General features: G+C 54.3%; 1 protein-coding gene across 1 annotated transcript; it reads right to left on the reverse strand.

The window, feature by feature from the left end:
* Positions 1-1279: 1279 nt before the first annotated feature.
* HIPK4 (homeodomain interacting protein kinase 4) lies at positions 1280-11691 on the reverse strand. Its single transcript, XM_049787164.1, has 4 exons — positions 11227-11691; positions 6078-6434; positions 4198-5052; positions 1280-1459 (listed from the first exon to the last, which is right to left on the reverse strand). Exons 1-4 carry the CDS (start codon positions 11689-11691, stop codon positions 1280-1282), a joined length of 1857 nt encoding a protein of 618 aa, XP_049643121.1.
* Positions 11692-12449: the final 758 nt, after the last annotated feature.

The raw sequence follows: 12449 nt of genomic DNA on the forward strand, positions 1-12449 counted from the left end.
GCTGAGCTGGGAGAGGACTCAGCCCCCAAAGAAGTTGGGGGGTGGGTGCTTGCTGGGCCCAGACCCTGACCCACCCCCGTTTCCAGGGCAGAGAGCGCCCAGTTCTATTCAGAAGTAAATGATTTGTCTGTACAGCCTCACCCTGAGTGAGTAGGGGTGAGGGAGTGTCAAGAAGGGTTGCCCTAGAGTGCTGAGATGGTGCCCATGTGGTCTGGCACAAGTCTGCCACGTGCCAAGCCCTCCTGAGGAATGAACAGGCCTGTGTGTGCTCTGGACTAAGCGTGTGGCTGGCATGAGCTGGCAGGGAACAGAAGAGTGTGGGGAAACAGGATGTGTGTGGGATCAGGGATGTGTGTGTGTGTGTTAGTATGAGGGAGCTTATACCTTCTGCTTGGCATGTCTCAGACAAGCATTCACCAAACCTTGGTCCCCTATATGCATGTCTGAGCTCTTGGATTCTCACTCCGTGTCTCCAAAACAAGTGACTTGTGCCTGGCAGGCTCATGACACGTCTCTGGCTGTAGTCAGTGACAGGGCCTGAGACCTTGGCCTAGCAAACCCTGGTTGGCAGCTGTTGAACACTCGAGCTATTTTCACTCCACACACTGCTTGCTTGTTTGTTTTGGGGGAGAGCTGGTTTGGTTGGACGCTACCCTGGGGTGCTCTGTACTCATTCCTGGCTCTGTACTCAGCATTGACCCCTGGCAATCACCAAAAGATCATATGCAGTGCCAGAGATGGAACCAGGTCAGCTGTGTGCAATGTACCGCCCTAACCACTGTCCAACCCAGCTTTCTCAGCAGCAGGTATTAGGGGGCTGGAGCAGGGGATGGTCTGTGCCAACAGCATCCTCCTCAAAGTACCCTGGCATCCCAGCACCTAGCCCGAGCCAACTGGCAGATGGATGTCACAGACTGAACCCTTGCTGGGCCAGGGTTCAAGCAGTAAAGCAGGCAAGGCCAGAACTGCTGAACGGTTCTTTATTGAAACAGGCAGAAGCAGTAGGCCTAGGGCATGCAACAGGACAGGGGCGTGCAGCGGGGCAGCGGGACAGCCCCTCTTTGACATCCCTTAGGCCAAACAGGCCCTGGGCGGGCCAGACCCCTAGACCCACCTGTGTTGGAGTCGGGTGGGGTGGGGGTGGGTAACAAGGAATTAATTTTCTGGATAACAGTCTTTCTGAAAGAATAATCTGCCAGTCGGGGGAGGGGGCACGGCCCTGGGGAGGGGGTGCCAGTCCAGCCAGTGCATCCCTCAGTCTTCAGGGGTAGGGCCATCATCAGTGGTGCCCGCCGACATGCTGCAGAAAGCTTGTGGTTCGGGAAGGCCCATGCGGATGGACGTGGCGGGGCTGCAGCCCCTGAGCCCGGGTTCCCCTGAGACCCTCCAGGGTCCAGTCCGTGTTGCTCAGCCATTCTCCAGGGCAACTGTTTGGATCAAAGAGCTCAGAGCTCGGCTGCTGTTGGGGGGAAGAGAACTCGTCAGCCAGGCAAGCCAGGGCCTAGAGTCCACCTGGGGAATGGCTGCTTCCTCAGGGGCTTTATCCTTGCTTATGCCTCACCGTCCTCCAGTTGTTTCTTTATGAGTTTCTTCTTACAGGGCCCTCCCTTAAAGCTAGGCTGTCAGGATCACCCACGCTGGGTTTATGGTGTGAATTTTTTTTTGCATTTTGGAGTTTTATTTGGGGGGGGGGGGGGTTGGGTTGGGCCAAACCTGAAGTTGCTCAGGGCTTAATTCCTGGCTCCCTCCTCAGAGATTACTCTTAATGGGCTCCAGGAACCCTGTGTGGTGCCAGGGATTGAACCCTGTATGTCTGTGTGCAAGACAAGTGCCTTCCCTCCTGGACTTGTGGCCTTAGCCTAGACAAGTGATTGGAGCCTTTGAGTCATGTGCTAGGCTCTCCTGAATGCAATTTTGGAAGTCTGGAGTCTTGTTCACATCCCGCACACTTCACTCAGTGGGGCTGAGATGGTCAAGAGTCCCTTAGGGCACTCAGGGCATAAACATCTGGGGAAGGGGCATGGTTGGTCATCCAGAGATGGATAGAGGTTTGGAGCGATAGCACAGCGTCAGTGCTCTTGCCTTGCACGTGGCCAACCTGGGACTGACCCGGGTTCGGTTTCTGGCATTCCATCTGCTCCCCTGAGGCTCTCAGGAACTATTTCTTAGAGCAGAGCCAGGAGTAACTCCTGAGTACTGCTGAGAATGGCCCAAAAACCAAAAAATAAACAGGTGGATAAGCCTGTGTTCATACCTTGGTGACTGGGGGATTTGGGTCCCACTTGGTGATGCTGGGCCTCTTATTGGTGGGCTTCTTATTCCCAGTTCACTTTTTTGTTTTTGTTTTGAGGCCACACCGGGCTGTGCTCAGGGGTTACTCCTGACTGCACTCAGAAATTGCTCCTGGCAGGCTCGGGGAACCATATGGTATGCTAGGGATCGAACCCAGGTTGGCCATATACAAGGCAATTGCCCTACCTGCTATGCTATCACTCGGCCCCCCACTTCACTACTTACTGGCTGTTCCCTGCAGTGCTTGTAGTCTTTGTGCCTATGTGTGGTGCTGGGAACTGAGCCGAGGTCAGCCTTATTAAGCAAAGCAAGATAACCCCTCTGCTATCTCTCCTGTCCCATCTTTCTTTTTTTTTTGGTTTTTGGGCCACACCCATTTGACGCTCAGGGTTTACTCCTGGCTAAGCACTCAGAAATCACCCCTGGCTTGGGGGGACCATATGGGACGCTGAGGGATTGAACCATGGTCTGTCCTACGCTAGCGCTTGCAAGGTAGACACCTTACCTCTAGCGCCACCTTCCCGGCCCCTCCTGTCCCATCTTTCTTCCCCTCCCTTCCCTTCCCATTTTGTTTTTGTCATTTTCCTGGCCACACCCAGAAGTGCTCAGGGTTTACCCCTAGTGGCTCTATATTTTGGGAAAACCCTGGTGGATATTGGAATGACCATGTGTGGCGCTGGGGATAGAACCTGGGTCTGCTGCGTATAGTGCCTGCTCTATCCACTGTACTATTTCTCTGGCCCCCAAGTTTTAGCTACTTATTGAATTTTGGTGTTTGGGAGTCAATCCTGGCACTACTGAGAGGACCATGCATTGCTGGTATTCGAACCCAGAGCCTGATGCATGCAAAGCAAGTGCTGAGTCAGCTCCAAGGTCTCATTCATTTTCAAGGCAAAAATGCTTCACTGAGCAAGCTTCCCTACTCCAGTGTTCCTAATAACAGCCTGAAGCTGGGTCAGTGTGAGCTGAGACTTCAAAAATCCTAATTGCAGGGCCTGAGAGCCCCATCGGCTGGAGTACAAACTTTGTGTGTGGGAAGCCTGGGCTGGATTTTTAGCACCACATGCTCCCCAGAACAGGGTTGAGAGGAAGCTCTGTGTACTGCCAGGTGTGGCCCCCAAAACCAAAATATAAATAAAATAATAAATAAAATAAAACACCCTAATTGTGTCCTGAACATGGGTTAGTGTTCACTGCACCTAATCACCCAAAAATATGCTCATGGGGGCCGGAGAGATAGCACAGCGGTTAGGCGTTTGCCTTGCATGCAGCTGGTTTGGGACAGGCCCAGGTTCAACTCCCAGCATCCCACATGGTCCTCCAAGCATACCAGGAGTGATATCTGGTATGTTACCAGGAGTAACATACTCCTGAGCACCACTGAGTGTGGCCCAAAAGCTAAAAAATAAACAAGCAAACAAATCAAGAGTAGGCACTGGGGCCCGAGCAATGGCACAGTGATAGGGCATTTGTCTTGCATGCAGGACGACAGTGATTCGAGTCACGGCATCCCATATGGTCCCCCGAACCTGCCAGGGACGATTTCTGAGCATAGAGCCAGGAGTAGCCCCTGAGCACTGCCAGGTGTGACCCCCCCCCAAAAAAAAAAGAGTAGGCTAATTGGAGGCCAGAGTGATAATACAACAATAGAGCATTTGCCTTGCACACAGCTGATCTAGGACAGACAGTGGTTTGAATCCCAGCATCCCATATGGTCCCCATGCCTGCCAGGAACAATTTCTGAGCAGAGAGCCAGGAGTAACTTTGCTGGGTATGACCCAAAAACAAAACAAAAAAAAGAGTAGGCTCATGAGGAGCTGGCCAGAGTTCATGGGGAGACCCTGGTGTCTTCCCATCACTACCACCACCACCACTGTAAGTCCCCCAGGAGCCTGCCCGACCTACCTCAGTGTCTACGCTCATGTCCTTGATGTCTGGCCCGTCCCCATCGTGCTGCAGGAGAGTAGGTGGCTCTGCCGAGGCCCCGGTCCGCTCCCCTTCGGCCCAGCCACTGGCCTGGCGAGGCGCGTCCTCCTCTGGCGTGGCCTGGGTCAGGTGGATGAGGTTGCTGAAGTTGGTGTCAGACTTGGAGCCTGTGGGTGCCTTGCGGGCCTTGTGGCGGCCAGCCAAGCGGCTGCCATAGAAGGCCAGGATAGGCTCGGCACCAGCCTCGGGGCCTCGCCGGCCAGCGGCCACCACCGTACCCTTGAGAGGGGCCAGCAGATCGGGGCCAGCCGCCTCATTGCGGGGCTCCCCCCACAGCCCGCAGCCTGCTTCCTTCAAGCTCAGGTCATCCAGCTGGTCTATGGCCCGCTGCATGCCCTGCGCCTTCTCCTCTCGCAAGAAGGGCATGTTGCCCACCACGGCTGGCGCCTCCCCGTTGTGGTCCTCGTCGGCCCCGTGGTAGTAGGGGGCCCCGTCATCCAGGGCCCCCCCAGGTGTGGGCACCTTGCCATCCACCTGCAGCGACAGGCGGCAACCGTGCAGGGACAGCTGGTAGTAGCGTGTGGCCTCGTGTGTGCTGCGCAGCTGCTGCATGGACACGAAGGGATGGCGCAGAGCAGCACTGGGACTGATGCGCTCGTGTGACTCCCATGTCAGCATGCGCTTTATCAGGGCCACCATGCTCTTGAGGTCGGCCAGTTCGGCCAGCGCCTCTCGGTCCGGGAAGGGCAGCCGGCCGGCCGCACCACCGCCGTTCACCGTCTCCATCTGGTCCAGTGACTTGAGCATGTACTTGCGGCGCTCCAGTGGGCGCACCTGAGGAGACAGGTGAGCAGGGAAGATGAAGATGGAGATGGAGATGGGTGGGCAGGGGCCGTGGGGACAAATGGTGATGGACTCCTGGTGCACTGGTGTGACATGGGATATAGTCGCTGGTTTCCTGGATGGCTCTGAAATATATACTGCTGAACCTGGAGTTCACTTGGATGTGGGTTGTTTTGGGTTTTTTTTTGGGGGGGTTGGGTTTGGGGCCATATCTGATGACATTCAGGGGTTTCTACTGGCTCTGCACTCAGAAATTGGTCTTGGCAGGCTCAGGGACCAAATGGGATGCTGGGAACCAAACCCGGGTTGGCCATATGCAAGGCAAATGTCCTACCTGCTGTGCTATCACCCTGGCCCCTGGATGTGGGTTGTTTCTTGGTTTTCGTTTTTGTTTTGTTTCTTTTTGAGTGTTTGTTATTGACTTTGGTTTTGGTTTTTGAGTCACACCCGGTGGTACTCAGGGCACTATATAGAATGTCAGGGCTCCAAGTTGGGTCAATTCTATACGCTGTATCATCTCTCCAGTCCTTATTGTTGTGGAATTGTTTTTCTGACTCCCAATGGTGCTCAAAGCTTATTTGTGGCTCTGATGGAGCTGGGCCCTATGCAGTGTCAAGATTAACCTGGCCTTGTGCAAGGCAAACAGCCTACCTACTGTACTCTCTCTGGCCTTTGCTTTCCTGTTTGGGGCCATACCCACTGGCACTCAGGGATCACTCCTGGCAGGCTGGGAGGACAGAGATGAGGGGATGATGACAACCATATGGGAGTCAGGGATCAAACCCCAGTCGGTTATATGCAAGCAAACACCCTACCCTCTGTACCCTCACTTCAACCCCTCTGTCTTTCCTTTTTACTCTTTTGGGGTCACCCTCAGGAAAGCACTCTGGTGTTGGAGGAGGAACCCCCGGCTTTCTGCAAGCAGGGCCCCTCTGAGCCATCTCCCAGCCCTCAGGTTTGGTTTCTGGTCATATCAGTGACACCAACATAGACCGTCCTTGCCCTGCTGGCCCTACCTTGGTTTCGGCCAGGTAGTCGGCTGAGGACTTGAGCTGCCAGGAGCTGGTGGCATCGGGGTGAGAGATGCGCTTGAAGAAGTGGTGCGCCTTGCGTGCGGCGTGCAGCAGGTGGGGCTTGGGCAGGCCCTGGGTCTCGCAGATGTAACGCACTTGGTCATACTCGTTGTTACCCGGGTAGAGGGGCCAGCCCAGGTGCAACTCGGCCATGACGCAGCCCAGTGACCACACGTCGACCTTCTCGCAGAAGGGCAGCCCCAGCAGGATCTCGGGGGCCCGGTAGAAGCGTGACTGGATATAGGGCTCCTTCACATAGCGGACTTCACTGAAAATGCTGGCAGAGCCGAAGTCAATCACCTTGAGACCGGTAGGAGAGACACAGGGGGAGCCAGTGAGCAGGGATGTCAGGCCACTGTCTCTCCCTCTGCCCTGTCCTTGCTGGGATTGGCAGTTCCTTGCCAATCCTGTTTTTCCAGCCTCTGCTTCTGTGACTCTCACTTTGGGGCCACACCCAGTTAGGGCTCAGGGGCTACTCCTGGCTCTATGCTCATGTCACTGTAAATGGGAACCAGGGGTCAGAGTGATAGCACAGCAGGTAGGGAATTTGCCTTGCACTCAGCCAACCCAGGTTCAATCCCTGGCATCCCATATGGTCCCCTGAGCCCTCAGAAGTGACACCTGAGCTCAGAGCCAGGAGTAAGCCCTGAGCACTGTCAGATGTGGCTCCAAAACAAAGAAGAACAAAAAAAATAAAAAATAAAAGGACCATAGTTTGTACTGGGGATGGATTAGCTGTGTGCAAGGCAAGCACCTGTCCCCACTGCATCTCTCAGGGCCTGCAACTCTCCACTGCACCGGAAGTGGGGCCTCTTTTCTTTCATCACCCCTCAGCCTCCACCCATTTCACTGGCTCCACCTTCAGAAGTTGTTACTCTCAGGGGCCTGGAGAGATAACACAGCAGTCAGGCATTTGCCTTGCATACGGCCATCCCAGGACAGACCCGGTTTCGATTCCTAGCATCCCATATGGTCCCTTGAGCCTGCCAGGGGCGATTTCTGACTGCAGAGCCTGGAGTAACCCCTGAGCGCTGCCGGATGTGGTCCAACCCCCCAAAAGTTGTTATTCTCCGGGCTAGAGAGGTAGTTCGAACAATGGGTTTGTTCAAACAAGAATGTTTGCCTTGCACACAGTCATCCTGGGTTCAATCCCCAGCATCCCATATGCTCCACCTTCCCCAAGACTGCCAGGTGTGATCCCTGAGTACAGAGCCAGGAAAAGCCCCTAAGCACAGTCAGGTATATCTACCCCCCCAAAAAAAAATAAATAAAACCAAAGCCTCAGCATGGCCCTACTAACATCTCCCCCATAGACTGGTGAGGGGTCTTCTGCCCCTCTTCCTGTCACCTACACACAGTCCTGGAAACCCTGAGTCACCCACATCCCTCCACTGCTCAGAAGCCTCCAGAGCCTTTACCACATCCTTTCTGAACAGCCACTGTCCGGACAGGAGGCAGTTCAGCCACATAGCACTGACCTTGTGTATGCAAGTGAGGTGTTGGGTTTGACCTCCAAAATCACAGGACCCACCAGCACTGCTCAATACAGCCTTTGGGGCTCCCAGGCACTGTCCAGTGGGGCCCCTAGAAGAGTAACTAGAACTATACATGCTCCCCAGAACATCACTTGACAGGGCTCTGAGCACTAAGCCAGAAGTGGTCCCCAAGCACTGCTAGGGATGGCCCGGATCCAAAACCCAGAAAAAAAAAAAAAAGGAATAAATGGGGGCCAGAAAGATAGCACAGCAGTAGGGCATTTGCCTTGCATGCAGCCAATCCAGGACGGATGGTGGTTCGAATTCCAGCATCCCATATGGTCCCCTGAGACTGCCAGGAACGATTTCTGAGCGCAGAACTCAAGAGTAAGCCCTGAGCTCCACCACCGAGTGTGACCCTCCCCCCCCCCAAAATGGGAATGAATGGCTGGGTTCTTGGGGATGGAGGGGACCTGCCCAATGGTACTCAGGCCAGTTGATGTCGTTCCTGGTGGCACTTGGCCTGGCTGTTCCATACGTGTGCACAGAGCTAAAGGTTCGTGTGATTCAGGACATGGAGCCAGAGCCTCAAGCTTGCCAGGTCCAAGTTGAAGCCTTTGAGCCCTGTTACCTGGCCCCTTGCAAGGCACTTACCCTCTGGTCCTTCTAGTTTCTGTCTCTTGCTAGACTCCCTGGATCTTCCTCTTGTCATTAAGTCTGTCCTTTTCTGGCCCTAGGGCAGCCACTAGAATACCTTCCTGCATTGAGGGCCCCACAGGTCCCTGCTTTAAGCACCGACTGCCTACTCCAAGCTCCTGACAAGTGTGGGAATAAGCTATCAGCAAAACTGACACCCACCACCACCAGCGTCCCAGCTCAGGGCTCTCAATTCTTCCTTTGCTCCTCCTAACTCAGCGTCTCCCTCTCTGCCTACATTGGCTTTGCTATTTTTGTTGTTGCTGCTGTTTTGTGGGGAGCCACACCCAGTGGTGCTCAGGGGTTACTCGTAGCTACTTCTATGCTTGGGAATTACTCCTAGTGGGATTGAGGGACCATATGGGATGCCGAGGATAACCCAAATTGACTTTATGCAGATTAGTACCTGCCTGCATACTATCACTCTGGTGATATCTTTCTATTTTGCTTTTTGTTCTCTTTTTTTGGGGGGTTGGGCTTTTTAGTCACACCCAGAGGCACTCAGGGGTTACTCCTGGTTCTGCACTCAGAAATCACCTCTGGCAAGCTCGGAGGACCATATAGGATGCCAAGAATTGAACCCGAGTCCGTCCTGGATTGGCCATGTGCAAGGCAAATGTCCTGCAGCTGTGCTATCACTCCAGCCCCATTTATGTTCCTTTTTGGTTTGGGGCCACACCTAATGGCGCTCAGGGCTTACTCTTGGCTTTATGCTCAACTTCAGCACTGCTGGGGAACCCTATGTGGTACTGGGGATCAAACTCGGGTTGGGGGCTAGAGCAATAGCATAGCAGGTAGGGCATTTGCCTAGCATGCAGCTGACCCAAGTTCAATCCACAGCATCCCATATGATTCCCCTAGTGGCTAGGGACTAGGCTTTAAGCCTGTCAGGATTGATTTCTGAGCACAGGGCCAGGAGTAATCCCTGAACACCTCCAGGTGTGGTCCAATAAACTGAAAGAAAAATAAATCAAACCCAGGTTGGCTGCCTGCAAGGCAGGTGCCTTACCTTCTCCTACCCCTCTCCAAATATCCTTCACCATCTGTTTGCCAGTGGGATGAACAGATATCACTCCTCTGGATGTGGATTGGATCACAGAGACCACATGACCCTTGGCACCTGTTCACATGACCATGGGCTCCAATCACATATTCATTCCACGCATACAAGCACACCCATATAAAAAAAACATACAGGGGTGCCAAGGCTATGCTGTGGGTGCCTTCCTTTCTTGGGGCCTCTTCCCTTCCATCTCATGAAGCAGAGCCATGCGATTTCTCCAGCCTGTGTCTTCCTCTGGGTCTCCTACATTTGTTCACCATTGATACCAAGCTGAGAGGTGTCCTGGACCCAGAGAGGACCACAGCACCCTACCCTCAGAGACACACCTCACTCAGACCTATTAGCAGAGGATATTGGAGCCCAGAGGTGATGCCCCTGTGTGCCCAGCACAAGGCCAAGCGCAGGGGAAGTGTGCGGCCCTGTTCGCTACTGAATCAACCACAGTGACTAGCAAGGTGGCCAGCATTTTTCTGTTTGTTTGAGGGCCATGCTCAGAGATATCCAGGGCTGACTCCCAACTCTGTGCTCAGGGATCACTCCTGGCAGGACAGGGGATGGGGGAACCATAGGGAGCGCTGAGAATCGAACCAGGCCAAGCCAAGGTAACGTAAGCACCTTACCAGCTGTGCTATCATTTCACCCCCAGAACTGCTGCTATCTTGTGGCAGGCTCAGATTAGCAATTTTCTTTTTTTTTTTTTTTTTTTTGTAGTTTTTTTGGGTCACACCTGGCAGTGCTCAGGGATTATTCCTGGCTCCAGGCTCAGAAATTGTTCCTGGCAGGCACGGGGGACCATATGGGACGCCGGGATTCGAACCGATGACCTCCTGCATGAAAGGCAAACGCCTTACCTCCATGCTATCTCTCCGGCCCCATATTAGCAATTTTCTTGGCCTCTCTCCCCTATCACCTTTTAGAAAAGACCCACTGCAGGACCAGAGCTATAACTCAGCGGTAGGGCTTTTGCCTTGCACACGGCCAACACCGGATGGAGCCCGGTTCGATTTCCGGTATTCCATATGGTCCCCTGAGCTTGCCAAGAGTGATTTCTGAGTGCAGAGCCAGGAGTTAACCCCTGAGCACTGCTGGGTGTGACCCAAAAAGAAAAAAAGAGAAGAGCCACTGCAGGGCCCAGAGAGATACTACAACAGGGAAGGCTCTAGCCTTGCACACTATGGACTCAGATTTAATCCCCCTCAGCATCTTATATGGCCCCCTGAGCCCACCTAGGAGTGATCCCAGAGCATAGAGCCAGGAGCGAGCCCTGAGCACTGCTGAAATGTACCTCAATACATGCAGAAAAGCTAACATTAAGAGAAATAGCACAGGGCCCGGAGAGATAGCACAGCGGCGTTTGCCTTGCAAGCAGCCGATCCAGGACCAAAGGTGGTTGGTTCGAATCCCGGTGTCCCATATGGTCCCCCATGCCTGCCAGGAGCTATTTCTGAGCAGACAGCCAGGAGTAACCCCTGAGCACTGCCGGGTGTGGCCCAAAAACCAAAAGAGAGAGAGAGAGAGAGAGAGAGAGAGAGAGAGAGAGAGAGAGAGAGAGAGAGAGAGAGAGAGAGAGAGAGAGAGAGAAATAGCACAGCATTTGCCTTGCAAGCGGCCAATCCAGGACCAACAGTGGTTTGAATCCAAGCATCCCATATGGTCCCTCATGCCTGCCAAGAGTGATTTCTGAGCGCAGAGCCAGGAGTAACCCCTGAGTGCTGCCAGGTGTGACCCAAACAAACAACAATAAAAAAGCTAATGTTAAGGGTTAAGGTCAGGGCTGAGAGGCAGCATGGAGAGGGTGGCTGGAAGGTGGCCGTAAGGAGAGACAGGACAGAGGCAGGCCTGGGGCAACCCCCCTCACCTTGACCCTGAAAGGGCATCGAGTCTGGTCCACCAGCATGATGTTCTCGGGCTTGAGGTCAGCGTGGATGATGGCCAATTCCTTCAGCCGGGCCAGCGCTCGGAGCACCTGCAGCGTGACCGTGCGGATGTGGCGGGCAGGGAGGGGCGCGAAGTTATTCTCTTTCTGGAACTCGAAGAGGTTTTGCTCGAGCAGCTCGAAGACCAGGTAGAACTTGAGGGCGTCGTGGAAGAACTCGAGGAAGCGGATAACATGGGCCTCGTCGGGGTCCAGGCCCCGCATACAACGCAGCAGCTTCAGCTCATTCTTGATGATGCGGTTGCGGTAGGCGTCGTTCTTAAGGATCTTGATGGCCACCATCTCGCCCGTGCTCCGCCGCCAGCCTTTGGCCACCTCCCCAAATGTGCCCTTGCCCAGTACCTCGATGATGTCATAGCAGTCAGTCTCTGACTGGATAGTAGCCATCACAGCCCGGTTCCCCCCCCAACACTGTCCAGCCGTCACCCCAGTTCCACGGGCCTTGCTTCGATGCTCTCCCCACCTGCAGTAGGCTGCTATGGCCCCCCAGTGGGGGAAAGACAGCCTGACTCGTACCTTCTCACTCGAAGTTGGCCCCCCCACTTGCCTGGCAAGCCCCAGCACCCTGGGCCACACAGCGAATCTGCCCCCCTCCCCCGAGGCCCTCCTGGCTTGGGATGAGGGCACCCAGGCCCTACCTAGTGGGTTCCAGTGTTGCTGCGAAGCCTCGGTTCTGTTGTTGGAGACCTGAGCACCCCCACTGAAACGGGGGTGGGGTGGCAGGTGCAGGCCCCTCCCCCTGCCAGTGGAACCCTGGAGAGTGAGGCCAGTTAGAGTTAGAGGTTATGGGGGACCCTCGACGCTCATAGTGGACAGCAGGTCTCTCAAGGTGGGTGACCCAGAAAAGAGAGCGGGATTTGGGGATTTGGGACATCAAAGGGGGGTGTGTCTCTGTATATCTCTGTGTCTGTGGATGAATGTACATCTGTGTCTATATCTATGTCTCTGTACATCTGTTTGTATCTCTGTGTGTCTCCATCTTATGTCTGTGTCAGTGTCTGTGTCTATGTGTGTGTCTGTGTCTGTATGTCTGTATATCTGTGTGTGTTGTGTCTCCACATCCAGGTAAGACCTGCCTGTGTGTGTTGGTGGGTGGGGGTTAAAGGTCTTTGATGCCACCCAGGGGTTTGGGCTTTGTGCTAAGG

This window comes from Suncus etruscus, chromosome 14, assembly GCF_024139225.1.
Source record: "Suncus etruscus isolate mSunEtr1 chromosome 14, mSunEtr1.pri.cur, whole genome shotgun sequence".
Lineage (NCBI taxonomy): Eukaryota > Metazoa > Chordata > Mammalia > Eulipotyphla > Soricidae > Suncus > Suncus etruscus.

Excerpts from the sequence above, each read along its gene's own strand:
- HIPK4 (XM_049787164.1), bottom strand. The coding sequence starts at position 11,691 with ATGGCTACTATCCAGTCAGAGACTGACTGCTATGACATCATCGAGGTA. Across the intron at positions 5,053-6,077 it reads ACTACCTGGCCGAAACCAAG|GTGCGCCCACTGGAGCGCCG; the intron begins GTAGGGCCAGCA and ends CTGTCTCCTCAG. Across the intron at positions 1,460-4,197 it reads ACATGAGCGTAGACACTGAG|CAGCCGAGCTCTGAGCTCTT; the intron begins GTAGGTCGGGCA and ends TCCCCCCAACAG.